Source organism: Amborella trichopoda, chromosome 1 (assembly GCF_054954075.1).
Source record: "Amborella trichopoda isolate Santa Cruz 75 chromosome 1, AtrichopodaSantaCruz75HAP2 v2.0, whole genome shotgun sequence".
In the NCBI taxonomy this organism is placed as follows: Eukaryota; Viridiplantae; Streptophyta; class Magnoliopsida; order Amborellales; family Amborellaceae; genus Amborella; species Amborella trichopoda.
In genome coordinates, this window is record NC_142336.1 from 11,720,655 (window position 1) to 11,741,624 (window position 20,970).

The window sequence follows — 20,970 nt, forward strand, 5'->3', positions numbered from 1 at the left end:
TAAAAACCTCTAGCAAACTATTTATTTAAAGAGATTTTGAATAGAAAAAGCAAAAAATATCAAACATAAAAAAATTAAAATGTGTTTCTTATTGTAAAAGAAAATATCTTTGAAAAGTGGAAGTGTAGAAACCAAATAAACCTTGTTAATTGCATAAAATAAAGCCAAAGAACTTAAATAGGGAAAAACGATTTGATGCGTTTAGGGGAATAACCAACATAATATATGTCATCAGAGGAATTCTCATACACCTTCATCAAAGGTTGATGTTTCTTCAAGCAAGTAATCTCAACTACTTCATTAAAAATATTTAGTACATTATGATCAAGTGGTCTCGAAGGTGATTAGGATGTTAGCTACTTGGAAAAGTTGTTTCTATTGATCTGGAGGATTATATCATCATTAAATCTAAATTGGCTAGAATCCCTATTTCTTTCATGTCCCTCCATAGGATTGCAAAAGCTGTCGATAAATTAAATAGGAGTAATCTGATATGTTTATTACATATATATCATTTTGGGTACCATAAGCTGTCGATAAATTAAATATAAGTAATTTGATCTGCTTATTACATATATATAATTTTGGGTACCATATTCACTTCTTTGTGTAGGTTTCTAATGAATCTAGAAAAATGCAGTACATAATTTATAAGACATTCTCTGGATAATTGAAATACAAGTAATTTGATGTGGGATTAGGCCTATCCGTTATCGAGCTAAAAGCTATATTTGGACTAATGAAAATCTAACTATAGTTTCCACAATCACCAATAACCAGTGTTTCAAAAAATGTCAGGTGGAGCCTAGGTGGCCGGGGTCCAGGTTTCCCAGAACCTGGGAGATCCAATAAAATAAAGAGTTGTTTTAAGGTCATATTTTGTGTACAAAAATATAAAATACATATTGATGCATATTTTAGTTTATAATTCCATGCATTTAGAATTCAAAAATCCAACTTTTTAAGTTTAAACTTCAAATCATTACGTATTAGCGTATTAGACCATATACATAGCCCATACCATAATCCAAACTCCATGCACTCCATAACCCATCCAAGAAAATCCCTTTAATAGACTTATAAAATCTCCAAAATTAAATCTAATCTCAATGTGTGATGTTTAGATTGATTTCTCGTAACTTTGAGAAACCCTCCAATCCTATAGAAATCACAAAAAACTAGTTCTTTGAAGTTTTTATCTCTCTAAAATGGGCTTTACTGAGTTTAGCTTTGAAATGAACCTAAACCCCACTTTTTATAATCTTATTTGGGTACAGGCCCTAAGCAGCTGCCCAAGGCTGGGCGCTTGCCTATGTAGGTGCCCAGACGCATGCCTAAGGGTAGGCCGCCTATTTTTACTGCCTAGGCACTAAGTAGTCTGCCTTTTGGAGCAAAGGCAATAGCATGTGGCTCGTAAGCCCAAGGACCAAGCAAGTCTTGGTATTCAAGACATCAAATCATCAAGTTTATAAATACAAGTCCAAATGTAAACTGAATTAGAAAAATAGCATAAGAAACATATGACCCACATATGGTAAACATGGGTGATAAATATAGGGTCGCAAGTGGAAAGATATCATTTACTATGCTTGAGGTCTAATAGGCCATTAGAATTGAGGAGGATGTGCTAATACGACATCACTTTAGATTGATAGATATTATAGAGAGCCTAAATCCACAACTTAACAAATTAGGCTCTTGTTCAGAATCCAAAACGTTCAGTAGAGGATTGTATATAAAACAAATTTCGATAGGATAACTTGGAGATTGGACCGTAGAAAAAAACTTCAAGATAACAAGTTTTCAACATGCAAATCTGACTACGCTTTAGCACAAAATGCACATGTGAATATGGTTGCTAGACGTGGATTAAATATCCCAGTATATGGCAGCATTTATGGCTTTCATAGTTATACATAATCATATGTGCCCATAAACTCAAAAGGGAAATAAGCACACTATCCTATTAGTTAGATGACCCAAAGAGGATAACTTTCATTTTCCTACTTTTCTTCAGCTTGCAATTAAGTATGAAATCCATACAGACGATCATCTCATGCACTAAGACATGAATTCACCCAATATGTGTATTACAAAGGGAAACATAGGGAATACATGGACTACATGATCATCTGAAGCAATTTTAGTTGCTTGAAGTATTCTATCAATTTCTTTGGATTATGCCCATAGTTATTGGTCCCAACCTAGGTGGCGATCCCACTTTGGAAGGCACTGCGGGAAAGGGATGTTCAATGCATCTTGATTTTAAAATTTTGGGGATCTCAATCCCCATCTTAAACCAAGAAAATGATTAAATTGATTTTTTTCTTTATTTAAAGGCAACAAATAATGCAATTATAGTTTTAATATAGTTGCATTGCTTGCTAGCTTTAAATAAAGAGGCCCCTACTTTAAAGAGCATATATATTTCTACACTATAGATACTTAAGGTTAGGAGCAAGATGCTCATGTTTTCATAATCGAGATCCCAAAAGGTCAGGATCCAGATCCCCAAAATATTGGGATCTAGATCCCTCGCATATGCAATTTATGGATGGCACTCCCAACCATAGAGTTCTTCTATCATTTCACCATTCCCTGCTCCCAATCTAAATCCCTCTTCCAATCCCATCAATTATGATTATGCCAAATTCATTCCTTCGTTTCTAGCAGGTTTCAACTGGCATGAGTTAGATCGAAAACTTTTCAATCATATGATTCCCTTTCTCGCTATTACTTGGACTTGGAAGAAGTGGGACCACAAAAATGTGGATAGACAATAGTTGGGATCACCAAGTTCCAGTTACAATCATTTTCTTGTGAGGTAATCAATACAACAGTTAGGGCTGACAATGATGGCCAGGTAACACGGTCTGTCCTTGAAAACGTAGGGTGTGAGCTATAAAATGTGGCATGAGCGTCAGACTTAAGCCTATGTCGGGATTAGGTTGGCTTGGTCCCTCCCAACCTTTTTAACTTTTTATTTTCTCTCGATTTATTAGGTCTGGCTAGCACCACCTGACTTAGCCGGACCCAGGTTCGAGCCCGGCCTAGGACCAGAGCTAACCCAGTCTATTGTCAACCCTAAATAGGCTAAAGGAGTCAATATTCTAGGGTTAGTGAATCACATATCATGTCACAAGCACTAAAAGTCTTGAGTTTCAAACAACAAGACTTTTAGTGCTTAAAGATTATGCAGGAAAATTGGGATCCTATGCTTCAAGAATGTTGACCTGGATAGCAAATGTTTTTGAATTCTTTAAGTCGTACTATCTCATTTCAATAATATTCTCCATCTCTGCATAGCTACAACGAACTTTTTCCTGCATCTTTTCAATTTCTTTTTGTTTTTCCTTCAGTAACTCCTCCTTTTCAGCTATTAGTTTTAACCATATCATCAACATATAATTCGCCCTCAGCATATAAATGATAACATGCATTTCTTTTAGTACTTTACTCGTCTTTTTATTAGAATTGAACTTTGAAAAGCCAGTTTCAACATGAGAACCTGACTCTTCAACACGTGCTGCAGCATCACCATTGCTTCTTTCTTCCCTTGCTTACCAGCTTAGTTCTTACTCAAAGGTCTTATCATGGTGTTTAGAAGCTTCTTTTTCATCTGCAACCTAGTAGGTCTCCTTCTGACTTGTTTGAGGTGATATATATAACAAAAACCAAGACTGATGTGTAGTAGAAGTCCTAATGTGGGAGTGGCACAAAACTCACGATGATAAACAAGAAACCTGATCCCATGAATGCACACCAAGAAAACAGAAATGCGCTCATAGCAATTTTATTGTTATGAGATCGAAGTTCAAAAAAATAATAACAGGCAAGACAAACACTTTGACTAACAAGCAAGACTAACACTTCAACCAATTGAGGATCAATCGAGTACACAAAATACAATCAAACAAACATGAAACAATAGCAATGGCATTAACTATATCACATATCCAGTCAATCCCTAATCAATTTCATATTTAAGACAAATAGAAGAGGGCTCAAACATGCTTGCATCTTATGTTCCTTTCCGTGGGGGACAACCATACCGTGGTCCAAATTATCAATAGTACAACTTACAAACTCTAAGACAATAACTTTGACTGGTGCATCTCAAGATGCAATTCTCCTTTTCCCTTATGGTATAATGGAATATGAGTACATGAATAGAGTAAGCAACAATTTGTATTTTAGGATGGTCTGCTACACCGTCGTCTTTTACATCTACCAACTGATAATATAAAACAATTTATGGGTACTCTTAAGGATGAATAAGGTATCCAATTTGATTTCTATTTAGGTGACCGTTATGCCACATCAAATACAAACGTTCCAACACTTAAATAAACATATATCCTGCACAGTTCCTGCCTATTGTTCCTAGGAGCTCAAGCACCTCAACCGATGCTTTAATAAATGTTGTCACTTTCCATTCAATGAATTTTCACTTTGATCAATATACCTCATTGCTCTCTTCACATATTGTTCTGTCTTAAGAATTTTCTCCATTGGATCTCTTATTTTAGTTAAACATCATGTTAAAACTTCCATTATTATCATCTTTTTCATCTACAGGACAACAACTTAATTGAATTCTACATCACCTTCCTTGACTGAATGCTTCTATATTCATTCATTCTTCTATAGTTCTGCTTTTCCAATTTTGGTTCTCACTTATCCGCAATCTAGCATTAGAGTATTTAATCCGCACTATTTTTTTGTGCATATGTTCTTAAGCTCCCTGCCTTTTGTCCCCGTGTTTGGTAATAATATTTCCAAATTCTGAAATGAATTTACCCATTTTATTGAAAAGCCAATTTTCAAGAAGCACATAAAAAGTTTGCTCAATTTATTAGAAAAACCAGATTGAGCAGCACATAAAAAACCTGATTGAGCAGCACATAAACAAATTCACACATGATGTGCGAAAAAAAAAGAAGCAGTGAATAAAAAATATCAAAGATCCTATGAAACACCAATCACGAGTTATGATAACATGCCGAAATATTATTTTTAGACAAATGAAAGATAAGTCATCATCTACGTCACATAAGAATGTCTATTATTTGATTATACAGTTCACCGGTGAACTATATAATGAAATAATGGACATTCATATATGATAGACATGAGTGATCTGTGTAATGAAATAATGGACATTAGTATTAGACAAAAATGATGATTTATCTTTCATTTGTATGAGAATAATAGTTCGCCATATCATTATAAATAGTGATTAGCAATTGGTTAGATCTTTGGTATTTTTTCTAGTCGCTACTTTTTTTTAGCGTATAATACGTAAATTTGTTTATGTGCTGCTCGATGTTCCAATAAATTGGGTAAATTTTTATTGTGCTGCTTGAACGTTGGCTTTTCAATAAAATGGGTAAATTCATTTCAAAATTTGGAAATGTTATTACCAGACACAAGGACAAAAGGCAGGGAGCATAAGAACAGATGCATAAGAAAATGGTGATGTTGAAATACTCTAGTGCTAGCTTGTAGACAAGTGAGAATCAAAAGTGGAAGAGTGGAACTATAGAAGAATGAAGGAATATAGAAGCATTCGATCAAGGAAGGTAATGCAGAACTCAGTTAAAGAAGGTGTTATGTTATACATGAAAAAGAAGATGATGATGGAAGTTTTAACATGATGTTTAGCTAAAATTAGAGATCTAAGGAAGAAATTCTTAAAGACAGAACAATATGTTAAGAGATCAATGAGGTATATTGATCGAAGTGAAAATTCATTAAATGGAAAGTGACAATATTTATTAAAGCATCTGTTGAGGTGCTCGGAGCTCCTATGAACAATAGGGCAGACACTATGCATGATAGATGTTTATTTAAGTGTCACAAAAGTCTACATTTGATGTGGCTTAACGACCACCTAAATAGAAATCAAATTGGATGCCTTATTCATCTTTAGAGTACCCATAAATTCTTTTATATTATCAGTTAGAAGATGTAAATGATGATGGTGTAGCAGACCATACTAAAGTACAGATTGTTGGCTACTCTATCCACTTACTCATATTCCATAACAACATGGGAAAAAGAGAATTGCATATCAATATACACTAGTCAAAGTTATTGTGTTGGAGTTTGCAAGCTGTACTATCGATATTTCTGACAGTAGTATGGTTATCCTCATGGAAAGGAACATAAAATGCAAGCATGTTTGAACCCTCTTCTATGTACATTAATTATGAAATTGATTAAGGATTGACTGGATATGTAATATAGTTAATGCCATTCCTAGTGTTTCATGTTTGTTTGATTATATTCTTGTGTAATTGATTAATCCTCATTTGGTTAAAGTATTAGTCTTGCCTATTAGTCAGAGTGCTTGTCTTGCCTGTTATTAATTTGTTTGCACTTTGATCTCATGATAATAAAATTAGTATAAACTCATTTTTGTCTTATTGGTGTGCATCCATGGGATCTGGTTTCATGTTTATCATCGCAAGTTTTCCAACATTAGACTTTTGCTCCACATCCCTCCTAATTTTCGTCATCTGGATCACCTCAAACAAATCAGAAGCAAACCAACCAGGTTACAGATGAAACCTCTAAACACTGGACCTCTGAGCACATTTCTTTTGATAAGAATGAAGTTGAGTCAACAAAGAAAGAATGGAGCAATGGTTATGTTGCAGTACATGTTGGAGAGTCTGGTTCTTATGCTGAAACTAACTTTTCAAAGAACTGCATGTTCTGATTTAGATGTTGAGAATGAATCATCTGTTGATGATCTGATTAAACTAGTAGCTGAAAATGAGGACTTACAAAATAAAAGGAAATTGAAAAGCAGCAATAAAAAGTTCTTCATAGCTATGCAGAGATGAAGAATAGTATTGAAAGGACAAAGCGTGACTCAAAGAATTTAAAAAGGTTTGCTATCCATGTCAGCAAGTGTATATGTTGAGTAAATAATATGTGTTAGTTGTTTTCCCTAAAGCTCGACTTGAAATGGGCTGCAGAAATTTGCAAAGAGCTTGTTAGATGTTGCAAACAACTTGGGAAGAGTATCCTAAATTGATAAAGTCATATCTTCTTCTTTTTGTTTTTTTTTTTTTTTTTTTTTTTTTTCGGGTTAGATTTATTTTTTGTGGTTCCACTTCTTTCAAGTCTATGTAATAGCGAGAAATGGAATCATAAGATTGAAAAATTTATGATCTAACTCAGATCAGCCGAAACCTGCTAGAAACGAAGGAATGAATTTGGTATAATCATAATTGATGGGATTGGAAGCTAGATCTGGATTGGGAGCGGGGAATGGCGCATTGATAGAAGAACCCTATGGTTGGGAGCATCATTCATAAACTGCATATGTGATGGATATAGATCCCAACCTTTTGGGAGGGATCTCGATCCTAAAACTAGGAGGATCTTGCTCACAACCTTGAGTATCTATAGTGTAGAATTATATATACTCTTTAGAGTAGAGACCTCTTTATTTAAAGCTAGCAAGCAATGTAACTATATTAAAACTATAGTTGCATTATTTGCTGGCTTTAGATAAAGAAAATGACTAATTGAATCATTATCTTGGTCTTTAAGATAGGGATTGAGATCCCAAAATTCAAAAATCAAGATCCTTCGAACATCCGTTTCCCACAATGCCTTCTGGAGTGAGATCGCCACCTAGGTTGAGACCAATAACTATGGGCATAATCCAAATAAATTGATAAATTTTAACATATTTGTGAACATTTCCTATAACTGTAGTTGCCTCAGATGATCATGTGGTTTGTGGTCTATGTATTTCCTCTGCTTCCCTTTGTAATACATATATTATATGGGCATGATCATCTGTATGGATTTTTATCTTTAATTGCAAGCTGAAGAAAAGTAAAAAAATGAAGGTGATCCTCTTTGGGTCACTTCTAACCCATAGGGTAGTGTACTTATTTACCCTTTTGAGTTTATGGGCACATATGATTACCTTTTGAGTTTATGGGCATATGTGATTATATATAACTATGAGAGCCATAAATGTTGCCATATATTGGGATATTTAATCCACGTCTAACAATCATACACACATGAACATTTTGTGCTAAAGCTTAATCAGACTTGCATGCTGCAAACTTGTTATCCTGAAGCTTTTTATCTAAGGTTTAATCTCCAAGTTATCTTATAGAAATTTGGCATAGAAACAACCTTCTATCGAACATTTTCGATTTTGAGCAAGAGCTTCAATTGTTAAATTTTGGATTTAGGCTCCTTGCATCATCCATCAATCTAACGTGATGTCATATCAGCATATCATCTTTTAGATGGTCCTTGACAAAAAGACTGTGATTCTAATGGCATTTTAGACCTCAAGTATAGTAAATGATCTTTTTCAACATGCGACCTTGTATTAATCACCCATGTTTACCATATGTGGGCCATCTTCTTTTTATATTATTTTTCTAATTCACTTTTTATTTGAACTTGCATATATAAATTTGATGTCCTGAATATCAAGACTTGCTTGATCCTTGGGCTTACGAGCTATATGTTACTGGCTTTGTTCCAAAATGCAGACACCTAATGCCTAGGTGGTAAACATAGATGGCCTCCCCCTGGGCGGCCTACCCTTGGGCGGCTGCTTAGAGCTTACTTCCAAATATGATTGTAAAAAGTGGGGTTTAGGTTCATTTCAAACTTAAACGCTATTAGAGCCCATTTTAGTGAGATAGAAACTTCAAAAAAATAGTTTTTTGTGATTTCTATAGGATTTGAGAGTTTCTCAAAGTTATAAGAAATCAATCTAAACATTACTCATTGATATTAAATTTAATATTGAAGATTTTATAGATTTATTAGAGTTTTTTTTTTTTTATATGGACTATGGAGGGCATAGAGTTTGGATTATAGTATGGATTTAGACATAGTCTAATACTCTAATGCGTAATGGCATATAGTTTAAACTTAAAAAGTTGGATTTTTTAATTTGAAATGCATGACATTATAGATTAAAGTATATATCGATATGTATTTTTTATTTTTATACACAATATATGACCTTAAAACAACTTTTTATCCTACTGGGCCGTCGAGGTTTTGGGAGACCTGGATACTATGCCGCCTAGACACCGCCCGATGTTTTTCGGAACACTGGTTACTGGTGATGGTTGAATTTATAGTTAGGTTATCATTAGTATAAAGATAGCTTCTCTGTTTGATAACATATACGCCTAATCCAACATCAAATTACTTGAATTTCAATGATCCGGAGGATGCCTTATAAAAGATGTACTACCTTTTTCATGATTTATTAGAAACCCAAACAAAAAAGTGAATATGGTACCCAAAATGATATATATATATATAAAAAGCATATCATATTACTCCTATTTAATTTATTGATGGCTTTTGCATTCCTATGGAGGGACATAAAACAAATAGGGATTCTAGCCAATTTGGATTTCATGATGATATAATCCTCCAGATCATTGGAAATAACTTGTCTTTCCAAGTAGTTAGCATCTTGGTCACCTTCGAGACCACATGATCTTAATGCACCAAATATTTTTGAGGAGGTAGTTGAGATTACTTACTTAAAGAAACATGAACCTTTGATGAAGGTGCGTGAGAATTCCTTTGGTGACAAATATTCTACTTGTTTTGCCTAAATACAAAAGCATCCATTGTACTAATACCCTAAACGCATCAAATTTTTTTTTTTCCAATATAATTTATGTGGCCTTCTTTTAAATAATTAACAAGTTTTTTTGGTTTTTATACCTCTATTTTTCAATAAGATTTTCTTTTACATTACGAAATACATTTTAATTTTTTTATGTTTGATATCTTTTTCTTTTCCTATTCAAAATATTTTTAAATAAATTGTTCATTGGAGGTTTTTATTGATCCATGAAGCATTTTTATTTAGAAAAATTCATAGGAACATAAGGTTTGTGGCAAGCCATTCAACCCTACTGGTTTAGATGTTTCAGTAAATTTGAGGATTTGAGCCTTTCCAATCATGTGGTTTTATTATTTTTCCAATTCAAGTGGTTCTTCCTGACCTGCTGCAAGGAGTACTTGCGGAAAAATACCAAGTGCTTGCAGGAGAGATTGCAAATATGTGTTGTTTAGCTATGTAAGGTTTTGCTATTGGTCTTGATGCTTGTTGAAAAATCACAATTGCTGACTAAGTTTGTATATAATACTATGATGTCATATCAGGTGATAAGGTCACTATGTACAACTCCCTGTAGACTTTCATCGACTTGCTTGATGTCTCTATGCTGTATTTCACATGTGGCACTTCATTAACGATCTATTTAATATTTATTTGAAGATCTAACTTGAAATCTACCTTGGTTATTTTCCTTTTGAAAATGATAACTATTTTACTAAACTATAAGAAAGAAAGAGTATAAAGTGGGTTACTTTATCAACTTTTTTCCATATTATCTGCATAAATTTCTGCATTATAGACATTTGTTTTTTGTTATTTTCTTTGAAGGTGACATGTTTGTTTCGTTTGACAAATTTATGGCTTTATTTCTTACGTTATTTTCATTTTCATGTGAGTTTGGAAGCATGTTGTGTTGATAGTATGTCTTATGAATGTGAAATTATGGATTTTGTTAGAAAATAGATTTAACGATTGTTGCTCTCTTATGCTTCCCAAGTATTGAAGAAATTTGGAGTGAATTTTAAACCATTAAATAGACATTTGATCCCAATAAGCATCTTGCAGTTTTCGAATGTTCCCGATCCTTCAAAGCCATTTGGTATTGTTGCTCATGTTTTAAAGGTATGAAGTTGACATTGTCTTGTTTACTTTCGGTTCTCACTAAATTATATGCATTTCACGTGTCCATATGTACGTACTCATCACTTTCGTGAGGATTTTGTGTTACCAGTGTATAATTGATACTTTGACTTGCTATCAATTACCAAACAGAAAAAGAGGTTGTTACTTTGATTTCTGTGTAATGGCTTTGCATACTACCTCTGACTGATGTTGTAGTAGCTTAAATCGGTAAATGTCAAGTATGTTGTGTTTTCCATTAGATGTGTTTATGTACCGACTTGTGAGTTAGAATGTTTAACTGAGGGATTTTACTTATTTAATGCATTGTCACTACACTCTGGTTGGTTAGACCTCCAAATTCTAGTCACAATTATGTCAAAAGCCTTTGAATTCCTGAGATAATTTCTTGGAGCAGCTGTTGATCTTTTACTTATATAATCTTTTCAAATTCATCTTTATTAGTGTTATTAGATGTGATGGAGGACCAAAGGGATGGATCCCTTATGAGTAGCCTAGCATTAGGTATTTAGGGTTTTACGGAAACTAGTGTTACGATTTTGTAAAGAATGATTTGGCTGATGACAAATAGGTTGGGGGATTGGTGTGTGTGGATACGCTTAGGCAAGTCTTGGGTCATTGGCATGGATTTAGGTTCATCTATAGTTTGATGTAGATGGTGAGGGTGCAGAGCTTGGATGTGGTTTCTTGGAGGTGGTATGAAAGGGTGGTATGGTTTAGGATTGAATTAAGCGTTGTGCCTAGTTATGGTCTATGATGGGTGATGTCATATGTGGTTTAGGGATTGATGAGAACAATGGATATCTGGGGTTGTGGAGTGTGATGAGATGGATGTATGGAGTGTTAGATTGAGAAGAGATGGATGAAATGCTCATGGGATACACAAAAGTAGCTTGAAGACCTAGTTTTGGGTATAGAATGAGCACTTTTGTGGAATTAGCATCACCAGAGGAGGATCAATTCATACCACCAATAAATTGCAAGAAGCAACTCCTACTCAATTCTTAAAAGCACGAATTTGGCATAAGAGTTGTTTATATTTGCATATGTCCACAACTCCTAATCTTAAGCATGGGTCTAGTCATAGGCCTTGGCCTTTACATATATTTATACAGGTTCTCAACTCCCAATTTTCTCTTACGTGGTTTCTAAATAATACAAATCTTGACTGGGGGATCAATTCACACCACTAACAAATTACAAAAAGCAACTCTTATTCATTTATCAAAAGCATGGATCTAGTCATAGGCATGCCCTTCACATTTACATTCATGCAGGTTCTGATCTAAACTCCTACCCTTCCCCTGCATGAGTTATGAATAATCATAGTCTTCAGTTCTTCACTCCTATTTTTAAAAGTAAATCCAACTAACATGTAGAAATTTAACCAACCCGAGAATTTAAATCACAAGGAGATGAAAATTATAACTTAAAAAAAAAACCGAATTACAATACGGAAAGCAAACCAAATACGGAAACTAAATAAAATATGGAGAGTAGAACCAAAGTAGAATCCGCATTCAACGCATGCCCCAATCTACAAGCTTCTAAAGGCATGTTCTTCTTTTGCTTGTGCCTTCTTTTTCCCTCTACACCTGATCCAGTTGATCACAAAGATGAAAAATTACAACAAATATAAACAGTAAAAGTTCTTTAAAAATCATAGATCCAATGAAACATAATATAATATCTATTATTATAATATTTAAAAAGATAGTAAATAAGTATAGGTGTAAGCTAATTTCCATCTTTGTGCTCTTCAAATAATTTTTACCCAAGAAAATTTAGGTTTTACAAGTTTTCGCACTATGGATTGGATATCCATAAAAAGTCATGGATCTTTTATTTTTTTCTTGGTTCTATTGAGATAATATGAGTTTCTGAGTATGTGGGGTGGATCAAGGATTCAAACATTTAAATGACACTGACAGTTCTTATATTTCCTTAAGAAACCAGAAATCTTATTTGGTTTCTGTTTACCTTTCTAAAGAAGAAAATAAAGTTCAAACTAAAAAGAAAACTTAATCACTCGATGGCTGCCACTACAGACTTATGCAAGTCATTTAAAAAAAGACATTTCCCTTGAAGCTCTGATAAATGAATATGCTATAATTGTGCATATGTTTTGAACTAAACTACTAATGATCATGGAGTCAGAGTATACGTTTATGAGATAAATGAGACAAGCATGTTTCAGGTGGCATTGTCCCCCCTTTGCTCTGTAAACTCTACTTCTTTATTTGTAGGCTTCTTAACAGCCTAGGCCTGACAAGGGCTGAAATCATGTAAGTAGGCACGACCCAAAATATTGCCTATGAGGCCCAAACCCCAAAAATCAGGCCAGACCAGCCTTTTGCAAATGTGGGCTCGTACCTATCCGAACTATGCCCCGATTGAAAGCTCGGGGCCATCCCAACCCCTTAACGCACCAAGTTATATCTTCCTACTTACAGTTGCTAGTAATGAAGTTAATTATTAACTAAACATATTACTTTTCTTTGAGTGAAATAAAATGATTATTATTACTTGTTAATTGAGAAGAACAATAGGCCTTACAATAGGAATATTTATTAGTTAATGGAGAAGAACTTACTTTTATATTTCTATTATGCTTCTCCAGCTTTTAAAAAATTCTTGCTATTATCATTAAGGACCAGTATCTGCAGTTAAGGTTTTTTTTTTTTCAGGTTATTTAAAACTTGGGTGAAATTTATTTTATCGTCTGCATTGGAGACTGATTCTTTACATTTTTTGTAGCCCTGATACACACTTTATGATCGGGTTATTCGCCCTGCTGAAGTTGGTGTTGCAGAGGGTGTTAGCAATGAGGCAGAAGGAAGTTCGGAGGCATGAAAAATATTTGGGTCTTGATATTTGAATTATGTTGCATATATTTATTTATTAGGGAGGCCTGTATATTGAGTGAGAGATTGAGCTTTTTTCCTATTTCGATTGAGGTTCGTTGGACAAAAAATAAACTTCAAAAAAAAATAAACTTCAATGATCGTCCTGATTCTTGATTGGGCAAATTACCCTGGGAACTCATAACAGTTCAAAACCAAATTCTTTCTGGTTAACACCTATCATAGTTGAATGTATTCTAGCAAGATTGTGGCTGGTTTTTAATTTATGAATCTATTCAAGTTTGGGAGCTGTCTCACTTTTAAGTGCTTTGAGTGTGTAATGTTGAATATATGTGGTAGGATTCTTGTACATAAGAGGTGCTTTTTTCTTTCTGTACTTATTTTTCACTTTCAATACCATTGGTATGCAATGGGTTTGCTGCCCTCTTGAACCTTTTGCTAACTTATCTAAAAGATAAATATGATAAGAGGAATAGATTTATGGGAATGACTACAAAAAGATCATGTACCTTTTATAGGAAGATGTACCTTTTATAGGAAGAGGTTACAATCATTCTTGTACCATATTTTAAAATGGTTGGTTGTAAAAGTATCATTGATTAGATACAAAGTTAAAAAAAACTAATTCTCGGATTTCATGACTCATCCTAAGCCATACAATTTGACATTTAATGAGTGGAAATAGTTGTGACCTCCTTGTACAAAAAGTAAATGGTTTTTTTGTAGACAATCCCATTAATCAAAGTTAGTGAAACAAATTACTATGGATTTTTTTTTTTCTTCCCGAAACGTTCATACCAATCTTGATTGGGGAGCAATTCACACGACCAATAAATTGCAAGAAGCAACTCTTATGCATTTATCAAAACCATGGATCTGGTCATAGATGTGCCCTGACATTTACATTCATGCAGGTTCTGACTAGTTTGAATAGTGTATTCTTGTTTGGCTAGGTATTGTAGGAAAGCTTGCACCTTAGGCTTTCTTGAAGTTGACTGAGGTTAGGACCTTGACTCCTGTCGGTTTCAGGGTGGATAGAGGACTTGCCCCTATGGTGACTAGAGACATGACTGGGTGCCCCAGTCCTATGTGAGCCTTGACTTACATGACCTTTGACCGGTTGGTTATTAATGTTAGAATGATGGGATGGCAACTGACCACCAAGGTTGATTTGGAGATTTGACCTACCTTGGCTACTCTGATCTAACTTACGACTAATACCCATGTCTTGGAGAATCATGCCTCACCCAATTCTCTAATTATCTAGGGTGCCACCACAAAGAGATATGGGCTTAGTGTTGAGGTGTAAGCCCATTTTCATTGAGAACTCGCTTGTCTCTCCACTAGTTGTCCATACACTAGTTAATGGTCCCTAATACATATTTCACACTATGTCAATATAGCCTTTGGTGATTCCTTTATTTTCTTACACCCACCTAATTAAATCTCGAAGTATCCTATCATATGCTTTCTCAAACTCAATGAAAACTATATGGAGGTATTTTTCATTCGTTCTGAACTTCTCAGTCAGTTGCTTAAGTAAAAAAATAGATTTGATAGCTGTAATAAATATATTATTACATATTATATAATTTTTAAAATATATATTTTAACATATTTTGGGCAAGAAAATATTTTAGGCACTCCAAGCCTGTCCCAAAAGCCAACGGGTCAACCTAGGCCTTTAGCATCCCTATCAATATTAGTGAGGCATTTTGCCCAATTCGGTCAAAAGTATCTTAAATCCCATGTAAGAATGTACAACATATCATTTAAAAAAGCAATAAAATAATAAAAAAATGACTAAAATATCATTTTAAAAAATACTAGCCTAGCTTTACATTTTATTAATTTCCCTATGAGTTCAGCGCTTTCTTGAAAATGCATTTGCATCTTATTGTCTTACGGTTTTGAGGTAGAACTACTAGTTCCCAGATATAGTTTTGGTTCATGGAATTCTATTAATCATTCATGGCTTCAACCCAATGATTCTTTTCAGAATAAACTATGATTATTGGTAAGTTGAAGCTGGCTCGTCCCCAAGCCTCTCAAAGTGTTAGTAAAGTATTTAGGTGATTTACTAATTCAATTGCTTCTTCTAGGTTAGGGTTCGGGTTCTTGATATTCGACCTTGTCATTAGTCATTTCATAGAGATTTGTTTGCTTGTGACTCACTTTTGCTTTGAGGAACTCATCCTCAAAGAAGTGAATGTCTAACTCATCCTCAAAGAAGTGAATGTCTCGGCTCTCAATGACCACCCCCAATTTTCAAACACGGACAATGACAATATACTAGTATCCTCCGAACCTCTGCTGCAAGCATAAAAATAGCAGATAACTGCAATCATAAAAATTTCAAATAGTGGGATTATGCAGACCATTCTCTCACTCGCTTCGGCATTCATGCCATGGATCAATCTTTAGCCCCACTTATTACAAAAACAAGACCTGTCAAGCAAGGTGCCGCATTGACTGAAAGCCTTTCTGTGGTTAGTGCGGCAGAATATCTCTATGAATAAAACAACTCAGGAAAAGAGGAATTATTATCATCACTGTTGGCCTGCTATACAGAAGTGAAGAGGAAACTGACGCACATATTTTTAAAAATTGCCCTATAGTGGGAGTGTTGTGGTACTGGATCATGACCATTTTAGAGTAGAGCTGCATTAAGGGTGGCAACATGTCGGCTTAGGTCAGGTCCGATTGGACCGAAACCCGAAAATATACTATGGGACCTGGACCAAGACCCAAAAATATAATGTAGGACCCAAACCCATATCCAACAGATCTGACCCTAAAATCAAAATAGCTATATATTTAAATATATTTCATAAATATGTTAAATATATATATTATTTAAATATTATATATAAATATATAATTATGTTTATTTAAATGATTATATACATACAATGAGACCATTTATCTTTGGTACAAGGAGGTATGTGAAATCTGATAGTTTGGGTGTGTCATAAAGTTCGAGAAAATTTCTTTTAAACTTTGAACTTGGCCAATGAAATAAATGCAGTCACCCAATTTCACAGCCAATGGTCAAGATTAATTGTGACCACCTTGTACCAAAGGTAAATAGTCTCATTATATACTTTCCCTTATTTAAAACGTTATGTTAGGGTGCTCACACCATAGAATAATTTATTATTGTACTCAATAATTTTTGGATACGTGTATATCATTGTTTTGTCCATGAGTTTGTTTTTTTTAGTAAAAGTATATTTAGTCATTAGGGGGTATGACATCATCAGCATAATGTGTGACATCACCTACATGGAGCATTAAATACCACTAGTTGGGTGATGTCACACCCCTCTTAATAACAAAAAATACCTTTATTAAAAAAGTCATCCACATAAAACAAGAGTATATAAATGTCCAAAATTCTCTATAGTATGAACACCCTAAAATAACCCTTAATTAAATATAGAAAACGTTTATGTAGAGCCGAGGCTCTAAACAATCAAATTAGAGCCCACCTCAAAAATTCAGTAGAAGATGTTATTTTGATGCCCAAATATCCTCAAATTGATCATCTTGACATCAAGAAGCATGGACATGAAAAAAAAAAAGAAAAAATGGATTTCAAGTTTTGGAAATAGTGCATCGTGTAAAGCATTTTTGGACCGTCTATTTCAAGATTTTCAAATTTTCATATATCTGCTCAATCTACACTATTTTTAAAGCTTTAAATTTTATAATTAAAGATGAAAATATATTTGAAGGCTATCACAAAGATTTCCAGTATTAAAATCATATTTCTCGATACTATTTGAAGGTATGCTTTACTTTGATTGTTTAGAGCAAAACCACACCTTTAAGTATTATTTAAATATCATATATTAAATATATTTTTAAATATCATAACTATTCAAGTTAGGTCCGGGTCGGGTCTACATGGACCTGAACCCGTACCCATAAAATGTTCAGGTCCAAGATTTGGACCATACCCAGATCCGGGTGAAGTCTATAAACGTGTCTCAGGTTGGATCCGGTTCCATTACCTCCCTTGAGCTGGATCCAACCACAACTTGAGCAATATTTAGAGCAAGGGTGGTCCCCCATTCTCGACACCAAGCCCAACGATTGTGTAATTACAATGGCGGCAATACTTTGGAACCTGTGGAAGGAGAGGAATTACAAAATTTGAGGGTACGTCTAGAGTGGTATACCAAATACAACAAGAATTACCAAAAGTTTTGAGGGTAGGTCTAGGGAGGTACACCAAATACAACCATCTTTCATTTCCTTCGTCATAATATGAGCGCAAGGTCGTCAGGCCTTTGAAGAAGTCCCTAAATGGTTATTTGTAAACAATGTTAGAGAAAACTCATCACAATGGAACACACCTGAGTCATGGGTCGAGCTTAACTTTTAACTTTGATGGTAGTATGAGAAGTGGGGGGTAGATGGGATATAGAAATAGGTTAAGGGATTCTAATGGAAGGTAAATTCATCCCTATGGCATTAATGAGGCAGAACTGTAGGCGTTAACGCTTTGGTATTATCAGATTGGACCCTAATCATTCCATGGTAATTGTGGAGGAAGATTCAGCCAGTATTATAAATTGGTATAAATTTCTAGATCAAGCATAACGGGCGTAGAGCAATATTATCGACGAAATCCTTTAGGGTTACAAGGACGAAAGGTACCCTTCAATCATATCAACTGAGAACAAAAGAGGTCGGCAGATGTCCATGCAAAAGAATCAAGCGGTGGCTCAATCCTTTGAAAGCTCTAGCTTCCTAACCTTCTGTTCTCATGTACGAACATGGATTGGACGTGCCCCCTCCCATACATATCTATACAAATAGTATTAACCCATTTATACAGAACGGTGAAAGGACTCAACCCTTATATAATCATAAAGATTAATAAAAATTTGAAGGATTGTTTTTTTCAGCTCATCCGTTGGAAGCTTCCCCAATGAATAACTAGATAGGTAAGGTACCTGAATCGCCTTTGAAAGTAAGAAGAGTTCATGGCCTGGAGTTGTTCCGCTTCAGTAGAATATCTTCAATCACTCCCGAGCTATCAACTTGTGGAGGCATTTGATCTCATTTTCGATTAGCAGTACCTCATTGTTTGAATTTCCTTTCCATGCTTTCATTGTAATTGTAACTTTCATTTCCTCAAATGAAATCTGAGTTAACTTTTCAGGAAAAATAAAAAATAAAAAACAAATCCACTAAAGAATTTGTTTCACTAACTGCGAGCCAGCCAGCCCATTGCATATCAGTGAGAGAGCTCCCAAACTTAAGTACAAAAGCGTCTGGTATGTACAAAAGAGGAAAAAGCGTCTGGTACGTACAAAAGTCCCACCACATATATTCAGCGTTGCACACTCAAACCACAAAAGTGAGAGTGCTCCCAAACTTGAACAGATCCATAAATTAAAAACCAGCGGCAATTTTGGTAGAATACATTCAAACAAGATTGGTGCTAACCAGAAAGGATTATTTTTTTTATTTTCTATCCAATTAAACAATTGGGATCAAGATCACCACTACTGGAAAAAAGAACGAAAATAAAAACTAAAATGCAAGCAACCAAAATTGTGGGAGAAAAATTAGTGCTCTACAAAACCACAACTTTCCTCCATTGCCCACGGTGAGTTTAAATGAGCCTATCCTAAATATTAGCAAAATTTGTTTGGATCACTAGGAGACAATCTCAACCGAAATAGAAAAACAGCTCAATATCCAGGTTTTCCAAATAAATAAACTATATGGAAAATATTTTAAATATCAAGACCCAAATATTTTTCATGCCTCTAAACTTCCTTCTGCCTCATTGCTTACAGCCTCTGTAACACCAACTTCAGCAGGGCGAATAACCCGATCATAAAGTGTGTATCCCGACTGCAAAAAAAAGGTAAAGACTCAGTCTCCAATGCAAACAAAATACTGCACCCAAGTTTAAATAACATGAAAAAAAGAAAACTGTAACTGTAGTTACTGGCCCACATGTTAATGATAATAGCAAGACTTTTTTAAAAGCTCGAGAAGCACAATAGAAATATAAAATTAAGCCAAAATATTAAGGTCTATTGTTCTTCTCCATTAACTACTAAATCTTTCTATTGTAAGGTGTTTTGTTTTTCTCAATTAACAAGTAATAATAATCATTTTATTTTGCTCAAAGAAAAGTAATAACCATTTTACAATTGTTCAGTTAATAATTAACTTCATTACTAGCAACTGTTAAGTGGGAAGATATAACTGCGGGCATTAAGGGGCTGGGATGGACTGCGGGCTTTCAGTCGGGACCCAGTTTCGCTGGATATGCCCATGGCCCAGTATGGGCCAGCATATTTTTGTGGCCGAGCCCAGCCAAACTATTTCATAAGCTTTTAAAATATATATTTTTCCTACATCTACAAACCCACATTTGCAAAAGGCCCAGCCTGGCCAGAGTTTTGAGGGTTTGGACCTCATAGGCAATATGTCAAGCTGGGCCTACTTACGTGATTTCAACCCTGGTCGGGCCTGGGCTGTTAACAAGCCTACAACTAAAACATTAAAGTTTATAAAAGCCAGGGCAGGCAATGCCACCTGAAACATGCTTTTCTCATTTATCTCATAAAAATTCACACCGATTCTATGATAATTAGTCAGTTCAAAACACAGGCACAACTATAGCATATTCATTTATCAGAGCTTCAAGTGAAATGTCTTTCTTTAAACAACTTGAATGAGTCTACAGAGGCAACCATCAAGTCATTAACTTTTTTTTAGTCTGAACTTTATTTCCTTCTCTAGAAAGGTAAACAGAAATCAAATAAGACTTCGGATTTCTGATTTCTTAAGGAAATATAAGAACTATCGAGTCATTTGAATGTTTGAACCCTTAATCCAGCCCACATATTTAGAAACTCATATTCTCTCAAAGAACCAAGAAATAAATAAAAGATACATGACTTTTTATGGATATCCAATCCATAGTGCGAAAACTTGTAAAACCTAAATTTTTTCTCAGGGAAAAATTATTTGAAGAGCACAAAGGTGGAAATTATCATACACCCAAAATAGTATAATTATTTACTATCTTTTTTTTAAAAAAATTCATTTACTATCTTTTTTAAAGTATAATATCGTATTATGTTTCATTGGATCTGTGTTTTTTAAGGAACTTTTGTTGCTTATATTTGTTCTAATTTTTCATCTTCGTGACTTGGTCAACTGGATCAGGTCATGGAGCCTGCTGAGATGAGTTTTTAGGTCTATCTCTAATGTCAAGGTGTACAGGGGAAAAGAAGGTACAAGCAAAAAGAAGAACATGCCTTTAGAAGCTTGTAAATTAGGGCATGAGTC

At 34.5% G+C, this 20,970-nt stretch overlaps 1 protein-coding gene and 1 long non-coding RNA gene across 2 annotated transcripts in view; both read right to left on the reverse strand.

Moving 5' to 3' along the window:
- Positions 1–11,977: 11,977 nt before the first annotated feature.
- LOC148783555 (uncharacterized) lies at positions 11,978–18,895 on the reverse strand. Its single transcript, XR_016051522.1, has 2 exons — positions 18,609–18,895; positions 11,978–12,375 (listed from the first exon to the last, which is right to left on the reverse strand). It is a non-coding gene; the product is annotated as an uncharacterized LOC148783555 (long non-coding RNA).
- A 331-nt stretch (positions 18,896–19,226) lies between these two features.
- Positions 19,227–20,970, reverse strand: part of LOC18444599 (grpE protein homolog 2, mitochondrial) — a 32,936-nt gene continuing 31,192 nt past the window's right edge. The window contains exon 5 of the mRNA XM_006854765.4: positions 19,227–19,518. Within this exon, the coding sequence (XP_006854827.1) occupies positions 19,423–19,518 (96 nt within the window). The 3' untranslated portion in view covers positions 19,227–19,422. The remainder of the gene's footprint in view (positions 19,519–20,970) is intronic.